General features: G+C 49.0%; 1 protein-coding gene across 1 annotated transcript; it reads left to right on the forward strand.

The window, feature by feature from the left end:
- Window positions 1–3,829: 3,829 nt before the first annotated feature.
- Window positions 3,830–22,724, forward strand: LOC146219601 (hamartin-like). Its single transcript, XM_084694694.1, has 22 exons — window positions 3,830–3,991; window positions 4,496–4,656; window positions 4,779–4,882; window positions 4,997–5,149; window positions 5,309–5,453; window positions 6,456–6,610; window positions 7,630–7,703; window positions 7,831–8,009; window positions 8,693–8,805; window positions 10,813–10,972; window positions 12,305–12,408; window positions 13,063–13,159; window positions 13,778–13,888; window positions 14,285–14,789; window positions 15,166–15,209; window positions 15,351–15,517; window positions 16,124–16,306; window positions 17,443–17,553; window positions 17,722–17,844; window positions 18,430–18,617; window positions 18,722–18,883; window positions 19,792–22,724. The coding sequence occupies exons 2-22, from the start codon at window positions 4,548–4,550 to the stop codon at window positions 20,381–20,383; spliced, it is 3,579 nt and encodes a 1,192-aa protein (XP_084550820.1). The 5' UTR covers window positions 3,830–3,991; window positions 4,496–4,547; the 3' UTR covers window positions 20,384–22,724.
- Window positions 22,725–22,914: the final 190 nt, after the last annotated feature.

Here is a 22,914-nt window from a genome sequence, read left to right on the forward strand (position 1 = left end):
GTCCAATGACCTGATGCACGGCGCGAGCGGCTGTCCTTGGTCCTGAAATTGTGAGCGCGCAACCATGCGCGATCACGAAATCAAGCAAAAGCGCTTTAATGCTCTGCTCGAGCGTTTTTACAATATGACCGAATGCAAAAAAATAACTATGCCAGATTGTGTTTCTGAATTTAAATGTGAGTTAATAACGCAGGCTATGTTCAGTCATCGTGCTTGACTAATACACGTAGGCAATGCAATGACAGATGCATACTTCTGCACGTGGATTAGAAGGATTCTTCGGCATGAAAACATTTCATGATTCACGTTTACTCAGATAAATTATGTGTGGTGCATCATGTGTATTATCAATGCAATGTCGATGATAGATCTAGGCTACAAGGTCTATCGATCTTTATTGATGAGACGCAACAGGAATATCTTATTCATTTAAAGTAGAAATACTCTTTTCAAATACTGTGCAAGCCGTGGGGCACCATGGACGTCGATTTAAAACAGTGAATAGAATCTCATTAAATTACCATACTCGTTGGCTATCGCACGGAAATTCATCTAGACTCCGGGTTACCAAGGAAACAAACATAGGCTATATGGATGGTGATGTGCAGGCTCATCCCCCCTCGCGAGGGAGCAATAATTTACGAACAGGTCTGGAAGAAGAAACGGTGTGAAGGAGACATGTATTCGCCAAAGATAGAGAGAAATATAGTGCGTCTTCTGTTTTTAAATCGGTAATTAAAGATAGCTGGTTAAACACGCTGTTGCATAAACACGCTGTTGCATACTCATATTTGCAACCATGAGGGGATTTTTTTTTTTAATGTAGTGGGATCTTTCGGTTTATCAATGTTTAGGCCTATATGTTATCAGTTTGAAACTAAATGTGACTGTTTGGATCCATTTAATACTCTAGAGTTGTTATGAATTTCTAGGATTCCATATTAGAATGCAGAACAAGTACAGTGCAGAATATCATTATCTGTGTCCACAATGATGTTTTTTTAGGACATTGTTGTTCTGTGAAAGTGAACAATCAGTGAACCACACACACACACGCGCACACACACACAGTGGCCACCACTCCTGGTATCCTGGCCTGTTCTCTTTCCAGGGCAGAGTGCCTCGCTGTTGTTTCCACTTGATTATCCGTTTGGATGGGCTTTCTGTGCCGACAAACAGGTCAGTCACTCCAGATCACCCGAGAACTATGGAGCTCATGGATGGATAGAAATAATGAGTCACAAACACATCCTAGGCTGTAACCTCCATACACAGCGACCTCAGTGGGCCAGGGCAGGGCAGTGAGAGCGAGCATGGCACCCTTACCCCTGAGGCCCCCACACGCCTGCCTCACCAGCACGGCCACAGCTCTCTCTGACTGTCTCCTCTTGACTGTCAGTCATGTCCCCCCAGCAGGACACGCGTAGAGGAAACATGGCAGAACCCTTCCGGGCTGATCTGAAACATCTCGTGAAATGGCACGATAACTATACGAGAAGTCTGTCCATGCTGTGGTATGCTATCTATTGATTAAACATCTCCGATTCTGGGAAGCAGCTTTTCAAGGAGGCAAAGTTTAAGTGTGACAAAACAGCAGCAGATCATGTGTAGTGTTTAGAATTGTATTACCACATCACCAATGTATGTTCTCTCCAAGCATTTGAGACAAGGCTGAACAATGGTTTCATTACAATGAAGGGCCTATGATAATAGAATTGTTGCATCTTTCCCTCTATTAGTAAAGGGAAGGACTGTGTATGAGTGTGTACACTTCCATACCTTAAATGGGACAGAAAAGTGGGCCAACGTCTAGTTCCAATACCCTCACACCAGTCAATTATTTAACAGGGTCATAATGTATATAAAGTCATCATATTGTTGACAGAAGTTTGCTACCAACTAACCAAAGGCAATGATGGCTAACAGCTAATCAAGGAGAATATGTAAAACATTGTTTAGGGGCGAGGGAGGTTTGTTCAACCCCAAAAACCATCAACTTTCAATATTCAAAAATTAACTATGTACAATATTGCTACAACCGAAATATAGCAATTTTAGGTGGAATACAACTGTCAACACCACACCTAACCCCTGTGCACAGTATTAAACCTGAGAAGACACACCAAGAATACTGATTGCCTTCCCAAAATGAGTGAGTATGCCTTCCCTCTGTTCTTAAGTTAAAAGAGGCAAACCGAGCAGGTTAGCAGTATGTTTATATACCTAAATGTAAATACCGGATGAATATTTCTCACACCAAACCCATGCTGTTGTTCTGCATTGCACATTATGTGGCGGTGGTCAAAATTATCTCCTCAGAAGCGTCGATCCCCACCTGTCAGACTCTCTGTGTCCCCACGAGAAATGAACAGAATTGCAGCATTCATGTGGAAGGCGCCATGCGTCGCTGGGACGTTGGGAAGGAGGCTGCTGAAAAGTGCTCAATGCTTCTTTAGACCGGCCCCTCACCCTCCTCTGCTGGACGTGCTGAAGAATGACCTTCAGGCCAAGAGTGGAGGTCATGGGAGCCGTCGGTCCTGATTTACAGTACTGCTGTATGGGCGTGTTCAGTAGCTGCTAAACACGATGGTACTGAGATGCTGAATTGGAAGAAAATCATGTGTAAAATGATCTAGCTTTGGGGTTCTGGGATGGATTTTTAGACATGGATTTGTGTCCGTGGCTTGGATTGACAAGGATTTATATTTTGTGCATTTTAGAAATATGTTTATACATAATAATAAAAGAACATCACACAATCCTTCACTTCGGACACACTGCCCCACCACATTTTCAAGAAGGACTATGGAAATTCCAAAGGTGTGGAGATGACAGAGACTTAGGAGAGGCGCTTGTTTAAAGAGTTCCCATTCATAGTCTCAGACCTACAGACACACAAGACATAGCACAGCCCAATTGAGTAGGATTCTATCGATACCTTTCCACAGAAGTCCCCTCCCTCTGGTTACCCTTTCTCAAAAGATGGATGACTGGCACTCTGAAGTGAAAGCTGCTCCAGCTGTGGCCAGATGGACAATGTGACCACTCACATGGGACCTGCAGCTGCATGGCAGAAAGTACAAGAAGGCCTAAAAAAAATCACCAGCTACCGGTAGCAGAAACTTCTAGCTACTCACTGCCATAACAGCAAAGAGAGAGCAAGGCTATTGCAAATGACCACTTGTATTTGCATGTAAGATGTTAAAAAAAACATTAAAGGGAGAGATTTTTTTTAAAATCATCGCTGGAAGAAAACTTTGCACAGTATTGTGTTCGATCTCCCCGTTCCCCCCTGCAGAAGATCTCATCTTCTGTAACTTTCTGAAACCACTTTGTGAGGAGGAGTGTGTCCACTGTGGATTCCCCCCACAGCACATATCAAGCTAGTGGGCGGCCAAGAGAGGATGAGGGGGCTGGCGAGAGCAGAGGAAGAATGTTGGAAGGTCATGAAAGTGGCAACTTGTGTTTTTATTCCGTTTTCATATCACTTTTTTTCCTGGTATGGGGCTAAAATGTCATGCCAAATTCATCATAGTTTTTGGAATCTATGTGCCAGGAGTTGTAGGCAATGGTCCAGAAGACCTTATCCCTGTCATTCTCTTTAAAACTGTCACCCTAAACTACTTTTATTGGTTTACTCAATCTTTGCCTATCTCTGAATTTTAAAATCTAAAAAGTGTTAATGTGTTAAACGTGTTTAATGTTAATGAATTTGTTGTTAAAATAATTTAAATATTAAGATGAAAGGGTGAGTGGTTACAAGCGTCAGACTAAAAAAATAAATCCTTGACAGAGGGATAACCGTGAAACCTGGCAACCGTGAAAAATAGTTGAACATACGCCGATTGGGTTGTAGGCTGCCGTAAATTAAAAGACGAAATAGTTGAAAACTAGACACACAAGACGCATATATAATTGTGTGTTCTAGATTAAGATCCAGGAAATCATCATTTGAACATTACCAGGCTATTTCAGTTACTATTACACGTTTGTGAGTATTTAAACTGAAGCTGACAGCTGACAGACTTTTTCGCACATAGCACTGTAGCTAGCTACAGTAGTTCACTTTAGCCAGAGCAGAGGTTGTTGAGTTACTCTTGCACTATGGCTGCGCCCCGTGTTTTGGACATGAGCAATGTGTTTTAACAAGCATGTGTATTCATTTACTTGCCAATGCTATTTTAAAACGTCATGGCGGGCGCTGCATTATGCAACCTGTTTAGTATCTGTAATTTTGATGTTTCTCTGGAATTTGTCAGATGAATAGTATCATTTTGTTTGTACGTTAGCTAGCGTTTCAGGCTAACCAGTCGTGTTTGACAGCTGAACCTTCTGGCTTGTACAGTACTTATAAAGTTGCGTAGTCTAACTTGGCTGACATGTTTTTCGGTGAAAGGTTTGTCTGGTAGGCTCAACTAAGTTAGCAAAGTGTTTGACTGAGGTTTGTCTACATACTGAAAACCTTGTGTTACGTTGCTCTTGCCATAACAAACAGACACAGAGGTTAAAACGACCAGGTGCCGAGGTCCCAAGACCGGGTCGCTGCCATGGCTAAAGAGCAGCCGAACGTGTCCGAGCTCCTCCCGCTGCTTGAGTCGTCAGACTTGCTGGAGCTCGAACAGGTCAAAGCTGCCATCAACGACGACCTCAGTTCAGGTGGGAGCAGCCTCTTGCCCCGTTTTCTAACATGCCCCTCTCCCCTTTTGTTCAGGGAGGATTATTCCTGCTCTTGCTCAAGTAACTGTTTGTTTGTTTGTGTGTGCGCGCGCGTGTGTCAGATCGAGGGAGCATGCTGCTGAATGGCCTGGTGGACTACTACATGGAGACCAACTCCACTCAGGCCATCCTCCTGCTCTGTTCTGTCAGGGAGCCGCACGACAAGGTGAGCAACGCTACACGCTCTCAAACTTATATACATTTAGAAGGTAAACCCCCCCCCCACCACCACCTGAGTAGAACAGGGCTAAATGTGTCGCCGCTCCTTGCCGCTTCTCAGCACCTGTTTGATAAGCTCAACGAAAGCCTGGCGAGACCGCCCTGTCGCCTGGGCACCCTCACCCTGCTGGGGCACGTCATCCGCAGGCAGCCATCTTGGATCCACAAGATCACTCGCTTCCCCCTCCTGGCCTCTGTCCTCAAATGCCTTAAGGTACTCGCTGTGAAATACCACGACACTCGATAGGTGCCACTTTCAACGCTATGCTGACCCGTGTGTGAATGAAATATTGGGGTGTCTTTTGGTTCATGCTCATTGGTTCGTGACCTTTTAACCTGCTATTTCCTCATTTGGTTCTTCCCCCCCTTTCAGACAGATTGTGACGTGATGGTGTTGATAACGGGAGTCCTCGTACTGATCACTCTACTGCCCATGATTCCTCAAGCAGGACGCCAGCACATCTACGACTTCTTTGACATCTTTGGCCGTCTTGCTTCCTGGAGCCTAAAAAACCCAGGTGGCTTAGCAATGGCTCATTTCTACGAGGGATGAATACATGTTTCAGCACAGAGATGAATGGTTCTGCTCATTCAGTTGAAATCGATCCGCTTGTACAGAAAGAGCTGCTGTGAACACATGTTTTGCACTTGCTGAACCTCACATTGGTCCCTCCAAAACATAGCATTCCAGTCCCCTCCAATCCACTGCATTCGACGGAATCCGTCGCTAGACTTCCTGATCCCATGATCTTCCCTATTCGATGTGCCTGTCCGACACTACCGACCAAACCATCTCCTTGCTAGCCAGCTTATGGCCAAATCCCAATACTCCCCCTTACCCCTTCCCCTTAGTTTACCCCTAGCCCTTGGCCCTTGAAACTGAGGGGTAAGGGCTACATATCCCTAAGAGATGGGACACCACTTGGTTCAGGGTACGTCATCTAGCACATATCAATATCTCTAAAGCAAGTAGTGTTATGCACTGATTTAAACGAAATTCGCTGCTAATGGAGATTACTTTAAACTGTAGACATGCTAGTCAAAGAAATGCGGGACTGTTGTGCAATTCAGCACTGTAATATTAGCGTACCAAACTAGCGATTTTTAACGTTTCAATTAGGAAAATGCTTGCAAATATATGTACAGGACTGTGTATACCACAAAACAAGACTGTCAATTTTTTTTCTATTAATTAAGTCGACAATATTACATTTATTGGACTCTCTGGATGATCTGGCCACCATTGTTGCCGGTCGCGCATTATTCACATAGCCCTAGGTTTCAATTAAGCTCCCGATCTTACTTGGTGTTAAGGGGTGTATACCCCTTCGTCTTAGCCCTACCCCTAGCTCAAAAAGAGTATTGTGACACCACTAGCTCTCACGGGAACGCACAAAACTAAGGGGAAGTTAAGAGTATTGGGATTCGGCCTATGTGCGTGTGACCAACCCATCGCCATGTTTCTCCCCCCTCGAGCGTCTCACCTTTTGCACGTCTCTCCCTCGCCGTCTCTCCCCTAGGCCACGTCCACGGCGTGTTCCTGATCCACCTGCACGCCAGCGTGTACTCCCTGTTCCACCGGCTCTACGGCATGTACCCCTGCAACTTCATCTCCTACCTGAGGTCCCACTACAGCATGAAGGAGAACCTGGGCACCTTCGAGGAAGTGGTCAAGGTGAGGGGGGGGGGGCCGCGGTTCGAGACGCCGGGTTCCGCGGGTCGCGTCTGAGACCGGCGCGCCCCTCTTCAGTCCGTGGTTTCTCGACACCTTCGCGGTCGGGGGGGGGGGGGGGGGGAAGGAAATGGCCTGATTTCACAAAGCGGGGAGTGGAGGTTTTGATGTAGGGAACGCGGAGCTGGTGGCCGTATTGGTGGGGTCGCTAACCGAGCAAGCGGTGGAGCGTGGAGAGCAAACACTTCTCTTATGTCATCGCTGTCAGTGGAACAGCGGGCGAGGAGGGGGTGTCACACCTTTACACACGCCCTTTACCGCACCCTTTTATAACTAACATTTCACAGACACTTAATCCAAAGCAACGTATCGCAGGCCACTGCACTAGCCATCTAGAAGTGTGCGGTTCAACCAGTATCACAGCTGTCAGTGCAAAGGAAGTCTGTATTTAACGAGTCACAGTGGAAGACCATGAATACAACTCTGCATAACTTGGCGGTGGCAGGCCGTTAAAAGACGGTGCAACATCTCCGGTGCAAAATTAACGCCTCTATTTCCATATCACACTCAATCAAAACAGAAACCACATGGTGCATGGTTCCTTGCAGAGGAATGCAGATTCTCGTGCATTTTTATATCTCTTAAACTGTGGAGGCGGTTTCCGAATTAAATCGACGCCTCCGCATCCACCGTTGCACATTTCACAACAACTGGGCTGACATTTCCTGGCTGTTGAATTAACCCCCGCTGTACCGCTAAACTCCAAACTAAAGGCTTAAGTCCTCCTTCCAGTGATCCTTTTTGCGATAACAGCGTCATTAAATACATACTTGTTTCTCAGCTGCCTTTGGTCCGCGTAACCCGCTATTAGAAAACGATTCAATCAAATGGCGCTGGACTAGTTGGAGTTGTTTGAACCTTGAGGGTAAAGGTTGTTTGAGGGGCAGTTCTGTGAAGCCCTCTGTGACATTGCTTGTAAAAAAATAAAAATAAAATATTTTTGGACTTGATGTTTTTCTCAGCCCATGTTGGAGCATGTGCGGGTGCACCCAGAGCTGGTGACAGGGACCCAGGACCTTGAACTGGACCCGTCCAGGTGATGACACCTATATTAGCAGGCCAGACGTGGCGTCAGGGACATCCTTTTTTGTGATCATACCCTGCCTGGGACTCCACATCCGTGGCTTACACTCCGTCCTTCCTGTGGGTCCTCTGCCTTTTAGGTGGAAGAGGTTTGAGATCCACGACATCATGATCCAGTGTGCCAAAGTGTCTCTGGACCCGAAGGAGGCGTCGTGCGAGGAGGGCTACTCCAGCGTGCCCGACCCTCTTCCCCTCCACCCTGCGTCGCGGCTCCGCGACACCACAGTCAGCCCCCACCCAGACCACCACCACAGCTACGGTCAGAACCACACACGCACACTCTGCCCTGCTGAATCAGCAGGCCCTGCTTCACACCTACACACCCTAACCACACGGGACGGTCCTTCCTCCTGCAATGGCGGTAAAGCCGGATGCAGGGAGTCATTTTGACCCCCCCCTTCCCCGTACTCAACCACACGTCCGCCGGGCGGCACGTGGAACAGGACTGACCAACCAGCGTCATACTGAAGGTCAACGACATATTAGAGATGACTGAAAAAGTGTGCTTGGCCCCCTATGCCGTAAATCCTGGGTCGTTATATGCTAAGTTTGATTGCACACGTTCAATATGTCATGTATGTATATAGATAGATAGACAGTATAATATAAAAGGACTCAGTTGGATTTTGAATGCAGCTGTAACAGCTCACAGCAGAGAGGAACCAACTCTCGTCTCAACTGTGTGAGCTCACCATCATTCTCCCACACTGAATAAAACATGGCGAAGTATGATACCAGAGCCGTATTGGAGTTGAATGGGGCCACTCGTGTTGTCCTCTGTCAAGCTCTGTACTCACCAGGCATGCCGACGACTTCTTCAGCCGTGCGATCCTATACTTTGCTCTGTAATGTTGTGTTTGAGCTACTGGTTTATACATGAGTGTTTGGAGTGCTCTCCCGGTTGTGTGCTTCCGCCCCGTCTTGATGCTTTTGTCTCCACAGGATGTTCCACCTCCACCCCTCTCGCCGCGGTCCAGCCTGCTCTCTCCCGGTCTCTCCCCCAGCTGGTCTCCTCCCGGGGGTCTCTCTCCAGCCTTCAGACCCCCTGCCTGCAGGTGACGCCACTAGCTCTCGCTCTAGAACAGCACACCATTTCTAATCACACGAAATTCAGCTCGACTGCTCAATACAGAGCTTCGTTTCGGTTCACTGTGGTCAACAAAGGAAACTCATGGAATGGTTCCATCAATAAGAATGATCACCTGGCGTTCAAAATCCAAGGAAGGTTGTAATGTGTGATCTGTTAAACTTGCGGGTTGCATTCAAAACAATGCTTGGGGACACACAATTTTTTTTTTTGATCTTATAAGATCTTCAAACTGTGAGATACCACACACATGAAGACAAAATCCGAGATTTAGCCATTTTGCTCCTACAGTGTGTGGTGTGCCATGATTTGACAAAGACAGCACACCACACACAAACAGATTTTCAATTTGTGTCCCGACTGTTAAAACAAAATCTCGCAAAATCTCTCGAGACTTAAGAATAAGCATGGCGGTCGATATGCAGGAAGAAACTGCGATGATAGTCTTTGCAATGATTTTTAGTGACATTTCACCGAAAAAAATTAAAGGGTTTGCTGTTGCCACAAATCAATTCCATGTAACTTTTTGTTCTGCGCCGTGTCTCCGTTTGTTATGCTTCTGTCTTTCTTTTCTCAGCTTGCTTTCTGATTGGATATTGTTTCGTTTCACGTGATAAACTCGGAAGGGGCGAAATCGTCCCAATTATCCTGTAGTGTGTCCCCAGCATAAGATCATTCAATCTTGGAACTGGAGATTTCAAGTTGGGGTAAACAAAACAGCTTGAGCAGCTGTTTCCCATTTGACATCATGAGTCATAAACGAGCTATCAAAACTAACAAAGGCTCCAACGCACCTGATTCAAATGAATGATCGTTATCAGGCTTCTTCCAAGTGAAGACCTGTTCATTTGAGCCTGGTGTAGATTGTAGAACGTACAGAAAAGTTGAACCCCGAGGACCAGGATTGAGGAAGGCTGCTTTAACCAAGACATGAATGTGCTGTTGTACTTCTCTCTGTTAGTTAGCCTTGGCATGCCTGTGGTCAAATTAGATTAACCTTTGATAAACTTGCTGTATATTGGGGGTCCCCAAACTTTTGTCTGCGAGGGCCAGGTAATTTTCCTTTCTTCAATGTGGGGCCAGGTCGGTCTGTAACAGAAAATTACATGGGCCGGAGTTACTACCAGTATTATTGTGGAGATTTTATTATGATTTTAAATGTATTTATTATGTTAGATGAGTTTATTACTATGTTATGCACCGTACATTCGTACATATCAAAGGATATCTATATCTATATCTATATCTATATCTATATCTATATCTATATCTATATCTATATCTATATCTATATCTATATCTATATCTATATATATATATATATATATATATATATATATATATATATATATATATATATATATCCTATTAAAAGAACATTATTAATATTGTAAATAACTTTTTTTTCATATTAATTGCTATTGAAATCAGAACATTTACTTACTTTTGTATTTAAAAAAAAATACATTTGACTGGCATTGTTCAGAGGGCCAGTCAAAATGCGTTGGCGGGCCGTAGTTTGGGGACCCCTCCTGTACATGGTTGTAAGTTTGACATCTTCCAACCATTGGTGAAACTGAACCTTGATTGAACCTCTGCGCGCTTCAGGTCATGTGTTCAAACATCTATTTGTTTTATAGCAGCTGTGTTGTGTGTAGAACTGGGATTACTTAGGAACCCAAACAGGTCGAGCAGCTGCTAAGCTTCCCTTATCAGTTCAAAACGCTTTTGTCCATGGCGTATGTCAGTATGCCAATAACAAGCCACACAGCTAACAAACAAGTCAGACAAAGCGCTCTCCTACAGGCCCGTCTTGGCCGAGCTGGAGACGGGCGCCGCAGAATTTGGCATACCGACGGTAACCACCCCCCCCCCCCCCCCCCCCCCCCCCCCCCTCTGCCTTCGCGCGTGGCCTGTACGTGCTCAATGTACGGAATGTGCTGGAACTGCAAGGTCCCACCTCTTGTCCCCGCAGATATCCAACTGCGACCTGTCCGAGAGCAAGCCGATGTGGAGCCCCTCCTCTGAGTGCCACATGAGCACGCCCCCCACCTCCCGCAGAATCTCCCCAGCCAACGTGTCCGACCCCTGGCAGAGCCCCCAGGGCCCTCCCAGCATCACGCCGGCTGGACCAGGTCAGTTCAACAGCCAGGCCCACTGGACCTCTCTCTGGCTCTGCCTCAATACCAGGGGCGATTCTAGGATCAGACCTCTAGGGGTGCTCAGCCCCCAATGAGAATGTGACATGAATACAGTGCCTGGCAAAAGTGCTAAACCCCCTTGCTAATATAAATCCCTAATTTCACTCAATAACAATTACTACATTTATGTATTATTATGCAAAAAAAATTGAATGAATGAAAACTAAGGATGTCCCCTTCTTCATGAACTACCAGCATCAAATGATAATAAGTAATATATATATATATATATATATATATATATATATATATATATATATATATATATATATATATATATTTTAGTGCTGTCAGTTTAACGCGTTATTAACGGCGTTAACGCAAACCCAAATTAACGGCGTCAATTATTTTATCGCGCGATTAACGCTCTTTTTGGCCTAGCAAACTTTGTAGTTTTTTTCACATGCTGTTGCAACAACTACAGACGTTAGAAAAACTACAACACCACACCGGATCTAGCTAGACCGGAAACAAAACAACAGGCACGCCAAACACTCGTTTGGCTTGCGAGCTGGCTAAAGAGTAGTAGCAGAGCCCGTTTACGGATATTAGACATTCTCTGGTAGTAGGCTAACGTTACGTTTTGAGTGGATGACGAGCGCTAGATGCCGAAATGGATGCCAATAAGATTCTGAATGGAAAGTTTGCTTTTAAAAAGTTGCCAAATGGTTCTATTGACAAGACCAGTGATCTGTGTGTTTTGTCGTTGTAAACTGAGCTATCATCGCAGCACGTCCAGTCTGAAATACCACTTGATGGCCAAGCACACAGCTGATGCGAATTCTCTGCCCCCTCGTCAAAGCCAGGCGATTGCAATGTTGTTTTCAATAAAAAAAATATTTGCACAAAGCAATCCGAACCACTTTTCTATGTTGATAAGAGCATTAAAATTTGAAAAAAGATTGGGACAAAAAGAAATCAGGGACATTTCGAATAGATAAAAATGTGGGATTAATTGTGATTAATCGCGAGTTAACTATGACATTAATGCGATTAATCGCGATTAAATATTTTAATCGTTTGACAGCACTAATATTTTTATTATTATTTTTAGGGGTGCTGAGGTGAAATTTAGCTCAAGCACCCCTAAAAAGGGTCTACAATCGGCACTGCTTAATACAACTACGCATTCCCCCAAACATGTATTCATTATAATGAAGTAGCACGATGTAGCTGTCTCGACCCGAGAGGTCTCGCCTGTCGCTTTCCCCTCGGCGAAGGAGAGGAAAGGCTCAGGGGTTTCTGTCGCCTGTCGTCCGACCACAGGTGCCAAGTGTCCCCCGCCAGCTGCCGTCCACGCCCCCCCCCCGCTGGCCCCCGCGCCGTTCGAGGAGCACATCCGCACGCCATCCACCGACTCCACCAGCCAGGTACAGCGGTGGCAGCTCCCCTTAACGCCTGGTGTCCCTTCACCTGTCACGTCTTGTCATTTAGTCTGCCTCTCTGACTTGGCGGTTGTGAAATGCACATGTTGTGGCTGATGACAAGAGCTGGACCGTGTTACGCTGGTGTGTAACAGGTTGTTGTTTTCTTTAGGGGAAAAATGTAATGGCGTACTTGGCTGATGTCATCCACCTTGTCGTTTCATTTGGGAAGAGACACACAGCTCAGAACCAGTGCACTGGGTCCTGATTGGTCCTGTTTAAAGAAACGTCCTTAATGCAGTCAGGCTGCATGTAGTCTAGTAGTAGACTTGTAGTAGACTAAATGTAGTCAGGCTCCGCTGCACGTTATTCTGCTGTATAAACTGGGTCAACCGTGGCGTCGTGCTATGGGTGTAAGTATCCTCGGCTGCAGAGCTGAGCGCTGAGCTATCCTAAGTGGACCTGCTGTGCTGTCTGGAAGCAGGCTTTTGAGTGTAGTCCTGTGCAGGGCTGCACTATACTGCCAGGGTTAGGCTCGGAGAAAGCGGCTGATGTGGACCTGAGTACAATGTGTGTGTGTGTTTGTGTGTGGGAGAGAAGCCCTCGGCCCCTATATAAAACTGTGGTTCACCAGCTGACTGTTACACGTCTTGACAGCAGCAGCGGCAACCAATAGGAGAGTTGGAGAGGGGAGTGTGTCGGCCAATCGGAGAGGGAGATGGAAGTAAGCCTGAGGTCATCGACAACGGTACTAAAGGTCAGCAGCAGCTCGGCCTCTGTCGCTCTCGTTTGGAGCTTATTAATGTCAATGTTCTATGTGTTAAGAGTTTCAATTATATTTGTGCAATTACTAATGTTTATGAATATTCTTACATTTACATTTAGTCATTTTAGCAGATGCTCTTATCCAGAGCGACTTATAGTAAGTACAGGAACATTCCCTCCGAGGCAAGTAGGGTGAAGTGCCTTGCCCAAGGACACAACGTCATTTGGCACGGCACGGCCGGGAATCGAACCGGCAACCTTCTGATTAATAGCCCGATTTCCTAACCGCTCAGCCATCTGACTCCCGATTCTTACAATATTCCTATAATTTCACCCTATTTAGAGACGCAGCACACGTTTTTTGCCTGTACTTGACTCAAAATGCTGACTCAGAAGGAAATTCTGTTCACTCGCCAATCATCCACCAAGCGAAAAGGGTCGTACCAAACGTTTCCGTAAAAGGGGCCTTTCGCGGCGCCACTGTGCGTGTACTCGACCTCGTGGCCACCTGTGTGACTAGCCCTGTGTGGTGACCCAGAGGACAAGGTGTGCAGTGCCGGGGCTGCACCCACCAGACAGGTGAATGACCACGACCCTGCGTGTGTGCCAGGTGTCGCAGGAGCCAAGGCCGGCACGTCTCTGCCGGAGATGGCCCACTTTGTCCAGGAGCACGACGTGGACCTCCTCCACGGACTCAGCCCAGAGACGGAGGAGGGGGAAGGTGAACGCGTCTACCTTCTCATCCGTCACCACACTGGCTTTGAGTCTATACGAAGACCCGTCATGATATTATATGATAATGCTTGGATTGTTTACAGGGCATTTGGAATTTGACATTGACTGATTGACTTTAAAAGTAATTCATCATTGAAGGTCGTGATAAAGACTGGTCTTATTATGGTTCTAACCTTAAAATGCAAACATTGATTATTTCTGATTTGTGGGCCGAGAAAGTTTTTGATTTAGCCTTCAGGTTTATTTGCAGTACAGGCACATTGGAACAGTTGATTTATGTCCTGGTCATTTCTCATACATTTTTTATTAGGAACTGCTACAAGTCATGAAAGCACATGGCTTCTGTAATGTGAGTTCACATCCTGCTTATACCGTCCTCCAGATTCCATCACGGAAGAGATCCTGAAGCTGACGGCCTCCCAAACAGGCCCCGACGGTTCCTTCTACATCTCCTCAGAGTACCACTCTCTGTCCTCCCTCCAAGCCTCCCACCATAGCCTCCACAAGGGCTCCCCGGCCCCCGCGCACGACGGCCTCGAGGCCTCGTCCGTCCTCGCCGGCCAGCCCCTGGCTTGGTGCCTCCCGCCCGGGTTCACCCCCATCGCCGGCCGCGTCCGCGGCGGGCAGGCGGAGGGGGCGGGGAGGCCCTCCACGCCCCCCAGGGACGCGGCCCCTCCGTACGAGGCTCTGTTTGAGCTGGCCCTGCCCAGGGCCGCCTGCCTCTTCCTGTCCCGCAAGGCCTGGGAGGTGTCCCGGCGCGAGGCCGGGGGAGAGGGGGGCGGGGAGGGGGAGGAGGAGGAGGAGGAGGGGATGGCCTGGTCTCCCCTGGAGGTTCTGGATAGGCTCATCCAGCAGGGGAACGACGCCCACAGCCAACTCATGAAGAGGTGAGGGGAGTCGAGTCTGTCAGTCGTGGCGTTCACCCACCATTCCATATCGCAAAAGAGGCTTTATTGAGCTGCTGTTGAAAAGCGATCGACTTGAACGAGTCCTCGCTGAATGAAAAGGGAGAAGAAAAAAACCAGTCAGTCCAGTTAATAATTGATGAACTGCAGTCTCAATGTTGACTCAATGAATATCCACCTCATATATCCACCCTGCCTCAGAGCTATCTTTCTCAACTCTGGTCCTCAGGGTCCACTGCCCTGCATGTTCTAGATGTTTCCCTGCCGCGACACACCTGGTTTGACCCTTCAGCGTGTCTGCTCGATCGACGACCACGCTGCTCACTTCCCATCCTTGTCTGTCCTGTTTTGATCCTAGGCCGCCAGTTCCATTCAAGTCGGAGGACTGGACTCACTTTGGAGGTAAACAACAGGGCACGAAGGCCCAAGGTACCTCCAATCAGCCTTCCCTGCTCCGGCTGCATCCTTGGGGGGGCGGGGCTTACGTAGGGGGGAGGGGTCTAGAGGGCCGAAATAAAGGGGGCCGCGTGTGTCCTGTGTCAGGCTCCGGGCCCCTGGACGAGGCGCAGGCCCTGCGCAGCCAGCTGGTCCTCATGCACAACCAGCTGCAGTTTGAGCGCTACAAGAGGGAGCAGCACGCCATCCGCAACCGGCGCCTGCTGCGGCGCATCATCAACGCCACGGCGCTGGAGGAGCAGAACCTCTCCATGGTAACGACACACACGCGCACACATACCGTCACAGCAACGCACACCCGTCTGAAAGCCAAAACGATGCTTTGGATTGGTCCTCCCAGTACAGTCAGCCGTTGGGGGTCTTCGTCTTCGACAGTCAGGGCCTCATTTGCTAACAGGATTGTGCCCATTTTCAGAGTGAAATAGCGGGTAAAGACATAACACCGTATTTACAAAGGCAGCGCCTGAGTAAAAATTCAGATTGCCGCTGCTTGGAGGGTATGAGGGAAAGTGGGTGTGTATATTGTTAGCTCCTGTTCGTTGACCTTTTTTTTTTTTTTTTTTTTTTCTCAAGAATCACCCATGGTGGCAGTAACATGTAAGCGATTTTTCCCATCTTTTAACGGCGCGTTTATTTATACTAATGGGCGCTGATTGACCACTATTTGCGGTTGGGCAAAGGCGCAGACTAAGCAGCGGCGCAATGTTAGTAAATGAGGCCCTGAGTATCTCAACTTCCAAATGTAGTCACCCGCCCCATCAGCCCTCGCTGTCTCACTAACCGTCCAGCCTGCCTCGCACCCAGCCCCATGTCACACACCGTAATGGGGAGGATAACGTCCCCCCTCCTGCCCCTATCAGAAGGCCCAGCTGAAGATGCAGGAGCTGGAGGAGCAGGCCCTGCAGGCCAGCCTGCAGCAGGAGCAGCAGCGCTCCAGACAGCTGCGGCAGGACACGCTGGCAGAGACCTCCCAGCTGCACGGCCGCATTGCACTGCTGCAGGAGCAGCAGCACGACTACCTCACCAAGACCCAGAGGCTGCAGGTACACACATACGCGCACACACACTCTCACGCACACACACCGCACACACACACACTCACTCTCACACACACATGCACATGCATCCAGCTGCTCCGGGACTACCTCACCAAGACCCCAACGGGAGAACGTTCTGTTTTGTTCAATCACTGCACTTAAGTTTATTTGAGACTGCAGGCACACACACTCACTCACACTCACACACATACACACACATTCATCACATCCAGCTGCTCCAGGGCTACCTCTCCAAGACCTGTAATGGTCAAATTCAAGTGGCACTGTGCAGATCTGAATTGTCAAGAGATGCGCTTTCAATACAATTTTTTTAGATTATACAATTACATAAGATTACACAAAGTTTTGCTGATCAGTCATTGACGAAGGAGGTGCTATCCACACAGATTGTTCGTAAGAGTGGTGAAGAACAACCCTAAAACCCTGCCTTATATAAACTTAGAACAAATGGTTCTTCTGATGACAATATAGCGGTCTCTGTGATTGGTCAGCACTGCTCAGTGACAGTTTGACTCCATACCAAGTGTCCCACGGTTCTGGAGATGGTTAATCATACACAAACAGGATGTCTGCCTTGGCCATCTCTTTGGCCAAAAGGTTAGGTTAGCTCACTCAACTGATAACCACCTCCCCAACCCCCAGACCCAACTAAGACCCTCTGGCTCTTAGTTAGGTATCATAAAACAACACCATAAATACCTTAAGACAATCTGAGTGTCCCTTCTACAGAGCAAACCACACCACAGATCCTCAGTCTCTTACATTCGACTGTCTATAACAAAGGAACTAACTTTTTACCGCTTAAAGAAACGTACATATTGTAACTATGTGCAAAAATGCCATTACATTTGGTAGACACTGTTATCCAGAGCGACTTACAGTAAGTACAGGGGTATTCCCCGAGGCAAGTAGGGTGAAGTGCCTTGCCCAAGGACACAACGTCAGTTGGCTCGGCCGGGAATCGAACTGGCGACCTTCAGACTACTAGCCCGATTCCCTAACCGCCCTGCCACCTGACTCGCTATCATCACAGACCCCAGAGACTGCAGGCACACACACACACACCCTCTCCCTGTTCCGCTCTCCCTGAACCTTGTGCCCTGCGACTGGGCTGTGTGCAGAGTGAGCTGGAGGAGTGCCAAGGCAGGATGGCTGAGCTGGAGTCTGAGCTGCAGAAGGCCAGCTACGAGGCCTACAACGCCGAACACCAGCTCACCCAGCTGTCCCTGAAGGTGAGAGGGGGGGGGGGGCTGTCACGCACCTGCCCCACACGCGCGTCATGCACAATCCACAGAACGCCGATTCCCGTCGTCGTACAAACTGCGCTTCAGTGTGAGCCGTTCGACTCGGGTTTGAATCCCATCCCTTCTCTCTCTCCCCCCCCCCCCCCTCCCCTCCAGCTGAGCGATAGCGAGGAGCTGCAGGAGCAGATGTTCCTGCTGAACAGGCAGCTGCTTCTTCTGGGCGAAACCAACAAACTCTGCATGGAGGAAGCCCAGAGGGTGGGCCCCAAGTCCGACAAGGTAACGGCCAGGAGACCATAAACCGTTTGCTCACAAGCTGGACCGTTTAGGCATCGAGGAGAGCGGGGTTAATCTGTCTGAATGAACGTGTCACCTCATCCCCAATGTTCTCCCTCTCTCGTGTCTTTGTACTTTCTCTCCTTCCTATTTCGACCTCATCTCCCCCTTATCTCTTCTCATCCTCCCACCTTCTCTACTCCTCCTCCCACCTTCTCTCTTCCTACTCCCTTCCTTCCTCCTCCTCTTCTTGCCTTCTCTCTTCCTCCCACCTGCTCTCCTTCTCCTCCCTTACGTCCTCCCCCTCCCACCTTCTCTCCTCCCTCCCTTCCCTCCTCCCTCTCCCACCTTCTCTCCTCCCTCCCTCCCTTCCCTCCTCCCCCTCCCACCTTCTCTCCTCCCTTCTCCTCTTCTTGCCTTCTCTCCTCCCACCTTCTCTCCTCCCTTCTCCTCTTCTTGCCTTCTCTCCTCCCACCTTCTCTCCTCCCTTCTCCTCTTCTTGCCTTCTCTCCTCCCACCTTCTCTCCTCCCCCTCCCACCTTCCCTCCTCCCCCTCCCACCTTCCCTCCTCCCCCTCTCCTGCCTCAGGAGCTGCTCATGCTGCAGTGGTCCCTGAGGAAGGAGGCCGAGTGTCTCCGTCAGGGCGAGGCCCAGCAGAGCCGCCGTCTGGAAGCCGCCCAGCAGAGGCTCGCCGACACCGAAGCGCAGCTGGCCAAGAAGGAGCACCTCATCCTGGAGCAGAAGAAGTTTCTAGAAGACCTCAAAGCCAAGGCCAGGTGAGACGCGTTCCTGCTCCGACCCCCTCCCGCGCGTCCGGCCGTCGGGTCTCGCGTCTTTGCCAACCTCTCCTCCTCGTCCCCCCCCCCCCCCCCCCCCCCAGGGGCCAGCTGCAGGCGTCGGAGAGCCGCTACGTCGCCCTCCGCCGCGTGACCCAGGCTCTGCAGACGGAGATGCTGCAGCTGTACAGCCAGCTGGACCTGCACGCCCAGGCCTCCAGCAGCCTCCTGGAGCCTGCAGACAACCAGGCCTCCAGCCCCTCCAGGTGCTCCACAGAACCCGTCTCTGCCAGGGCCTGGGGCGCTCACGCCATCGTGCCCCTCAGCCGCCTGGTGCTGGCGGAGGGGATGTTTTGAGATGCCCTGGTCCCTGTTCAAACGAATGAGATGGCCCCAGAGGAGAACAGTGTTATTGTTTTCTCCTACTCTTCACGATCACCTGCCCCCGAAGTTTAAACACAGCCACCCCTTACTCACCCCACAGGTCAACTCTAGCTAGACAAGACCCAGAGTAGCTTTTAAATGTATTCATTTAGCAGACGCTTTTATTCAAAGCGACTTCCAAGAGAGAGCTTTATAAAGTGCATAGGTCACTGATAACAAGAAGATAGCCCCAAAAACATTGCGGGTAGCCAAAACATATTGTAACACAAATATTGTGAACAACCAAAATAAGTGCCAAAGGGAAGAACCACAATAGCATGTAGTTAAACAAGTTACAATTAAGCAACATGAATCGCTGTAAGTGCAAGTGTACCTGTAGAAAAGCAAGCAACAGTAAAAAATATTTAACAGCGAGTACAACAATTTAAATCAGTTACCACTAACCAACAAGAGCAGCAAGACCCTAAGCAAGAGTCATTGTGATCCTTGAGGAAACTAACATGGGGTCCAGCAAACTATTTACATTTAGTCATTTAGCAGACACTCTTATCCAGAGCGACTTACAGTAAGTACAGGGACATTTCCCCCCGGGGCAAGTAGGGTGAAGTGCCTTGCCCAAGTACACAACGTCATGTGCACCGGCCGGGAATCAAACTGGCAACCTTCAGGTTACTAGCCCGAAGCTCTACCCACTCAGCCACCCCGCCGTGTACTCCCGCTTCATGTAGAGTAACATAGCCTTATAGTTTTGTCGTGATGCCTAATGTGTATTTGTGTGTGTGCGCTCCAGACCCAACGGCAGCAGCAGCGGCGTCCCGGTGTCCCAGGGCGGTCTGAAGAGCGTCGGCCCGGCTCCCGCCCCGGGGGTCCCCCCGCCCTCCTCCGCCACCGTCCCCACCCCCGGCCGCCGCCCGTCCTCCGCCAGCGCCAACGGCAGCCTGGAGGAGCTCCCCCTGGTGAACCGGGCCTCCCCCCTCCACCACCTCCTGGCCTCCTCCCCCGTCGCCCCGTCCCCGGCCAGCGCTCCCACGGACGTGGGATCCTACCCCAGTGCCAAGTCCTTCCTGGGCATGCACGCCCGAGGGCTGTTCCAGGACAAGAGCGACAGCCAGGAGGGCGAGCCCGAGGCCCAGCTCGGGAGCTTGTCTCTGGATGCGGAGGAGGAAGGGGAGGAGGGGGAGGAGGGTGGGAGCCAGCCTCCAGACCAGGGGCTCCTCCAGCCCTCCTCCCTCCAGCTCGAGGCTCCATCCCCTCCTCCTCAGGGGAAGCCCGCGCCCAGCCAGGCCTCATCCCCCCCGGGCCGGCCGGCTCCCGCTGGCCCCCACCAACCGAGGAGACGCAACCTCAGCATCATGGACTACAACGAGACCCAGCACAGCTAGAGAGAGAAGGGAGGGGACGCCCGAGGCCTTCTGATAGACGCTCGCCCGGCACATTCTACCCCAGGCAGCGGCAACAGCGGGCTGCGCTGACCTCCATAAACAGGAGGTAGCTCATATACTTTGTCGATCCCAAAGAGAAGCGGTGGCGTGACAGTCCGGAGAAGAATGCAAAGAAAAATCCAGGTTACCAAAGACGTAATGCGCAGGGCAGCACGTGGGGATAAAGCGTACATGTACTGAACAGAAACGATCACGCACCAAGGCGGCCCATAGAACACAGGTAGGGCGTAGGGAATGCACAGAACACACTTGACACAGGAACACTACACAGCAACAAATGACAAGTATCATGTGCAAAACCAGTGACATTAATGCTACTAACTTTGGATCACCAACAAGAATCAGTGAATGGAGGAGTGTCACATAAATACATAGTTATATGATGTACAGAGAGAGGTGTACCAAGTACTCTGGAATGCACCTGATACCACCCAACTAAATCAGAGCAGTGCAAGCAGTGCTGTATAATTAAGTTAGAAATGAGAATGTTGACAGGTGATTGAGTGGTGCCCTAACATCACTGCCAATTGCTCATGGGGAGGCAGTATATGGTCTAATGGCTCACAGCGAGGCAGTATAGGGTTTAATGGCCCACAGTGAGGCAGTATATGGTCTAATGGCTCACAGCGAGGCAGTATATGGTCTAATGGCTCACAGCGAGGCAGTATATGGTCTAATGGCTCACAGCGAGGCAGTATATGGTTTAATGGCTCACAGCGAGGCAGTATATGGCCTAATGGCTCACAGTGAGGCAGTATATGGCCTCATGGCCCACAGTGAGGCAGTATAGAGTCTAATGGCCACTATCAAATACTTTCAATAGCTGAACTGTCGTCCCCTTGTGCAGCACCAGAAGCGTTTCGATACATTGTCAGTAAAAGTGGCGTGTCGCGGAGCAAGCGATTTGAGCGTTGGGCGTGACGCAGCGTTGAAATGAGGCTGCCCGCCGCAGCCTGAGTGGATGGCCCCGGACATCTGGACGCCTGTCTCGAAGCTGCCCTTCTGAAAAAATAACCACAACAGAGAGAAACTTTCTTATGTTTAGTGTAAGTTGAAATAAGCTATTTATTTGTATGCTGGTTGGGGGGGGGGTGGGGGGGGGGGGATGTTGTAGAAGTGTGTTCATTGAGCCATGTTAACATGTCCCATCGAGCACAGTTTGATCTCCATGGGGGTACTGCAGTTTCAAGGTGCAATAATCCATTTCAGAATATAAGACACTTGTTGAATCTGTAATTTCTTGTCTTTTAAAGATTGCCATTGCAATAATTCATGCTTTATGTGACAGTCATGTGTGACAAGAAAGGCAGGGAGAAAGGGAGAGGTGCAGCCTCAGCCACGGCCAGGCCTCTGTGGTAAGGCCTCAGCCACGGCCAGGCCTCTGCGCTAAGGCCTGACACGGTACTCACTCTTTATCCTGTGAGCTACCTGGAGGCCCCAACCCTGGTCAGATGTCTAAAGTCAGGCTCAGTAATGAAACATCAGTATTGTATTTGGCCTTTTTGTGCTATTCACTACAAGTGGCTCCCTAATCTTCTTGAGGCTGTCGAGCTCGTTTCCTGCGTGGTCCAGCGGGTGCCTACACCAGGAGGTGGGCCCTGCCGCTGGAACATGGGCCTACATCCTGAGTGCCTTGGCCGCTCCGCACAGAGCTGCTCCCGACTGACGTTGCCGATGAGCTGGTCACCTCAGCGGTCAGTGCCATATTTTCTACATGTGAAGAGGAGGAAGGCTGAGCCGTGTGCACTGAAGCCTTCCACCTTGAGGAGGATTGCTGTGTGATGCAGGGCTGTTGGGACTGGACTCTGGGCTTATGTGCATGTGCACACGCACATGTCGGAAGCCTCTCGTCTCGCTGACACAAAGTTTTGAACCAAAACACACATGACAGAGTTATAGAGGCGCCTTTTTAAAGTTTCGATTTGAAATGTTCCGCCTCTGAATGTTGATCATTGGAAAGGAGAGGGGATTCTTTGTTCTCAATTTGTTGTTCGAGTTTGTGAGAATTGATTAACGACAGTATATGACGACAACACCATTGCTCCTTGGTAATCTCAAGATTAGGTGTGGTCGACTTCCTGTAATCCAATGTAATGGTAAATACAAGTGTTGGAGGCAATTACAACAAGAGAAAGTGAAACCACAATCAACAATGCAACAATCTGACTTGACCGCTATCCGAGACACCCTGATTGGAGGGTCATGTGTTGATAACCGATTAAAAAGCAATGCTTTTTTTGAAGAGAAAGTTTTAAACTGTGAATAAAGAGCTCTACAAGTATGTGTGTATGTATTTTATTTTGCTCACCTTCAAACCTTTCAATAAATATCTAATGCCAATGTTCAGATATTTGGAGAAAGTTAAGTTTTCATGGGGAATACGTTTTTACATTACCAAAGGACAAGGACACGACTGCCATTACGGTATAAAAAAATAATTTTATTTATATTTGATTACTATTTAAGCATAG

This window comes from Hypomesus nipponensis, chromosome 28 (genome assembly GCF_054491055.1).
Source record: "Hypomesus nipponensis isolate SF chromosome 28, ASM5449105v1, whole genome shotgun sequence".
Lineage (NCBI taxonomy): Eukaryota > Metazoa > Chordata > Actinopteri > Osmeriformes > Osmeridae > Hypomesus > Hypomesus nipponensis.

Coding starts and splice junctions, on each gene's coding strand:
- LOC146219601 (XM_084694694.1), top strand. CDS start 4,548: ATGGCTAAAGAGCAGCCGAACGTGTCCGAGCTCCTCCCGCTGCTTGAG. Junction 6,611..7,629: donor CCTTCGAGGAAGTGGTCAAG/GTGAGGGGGGGG, acceptor TGTTTTTCTCAG/CCCATGTTGGAGCATGTGCG. Junction 18,884..19,791: donor CAGGCCTCCAGCCCCTCCAG/GTGCTCCACAGA, acceptor TGTGCGCTCCAG/ACCCAACGGCAGCAGCAGCG.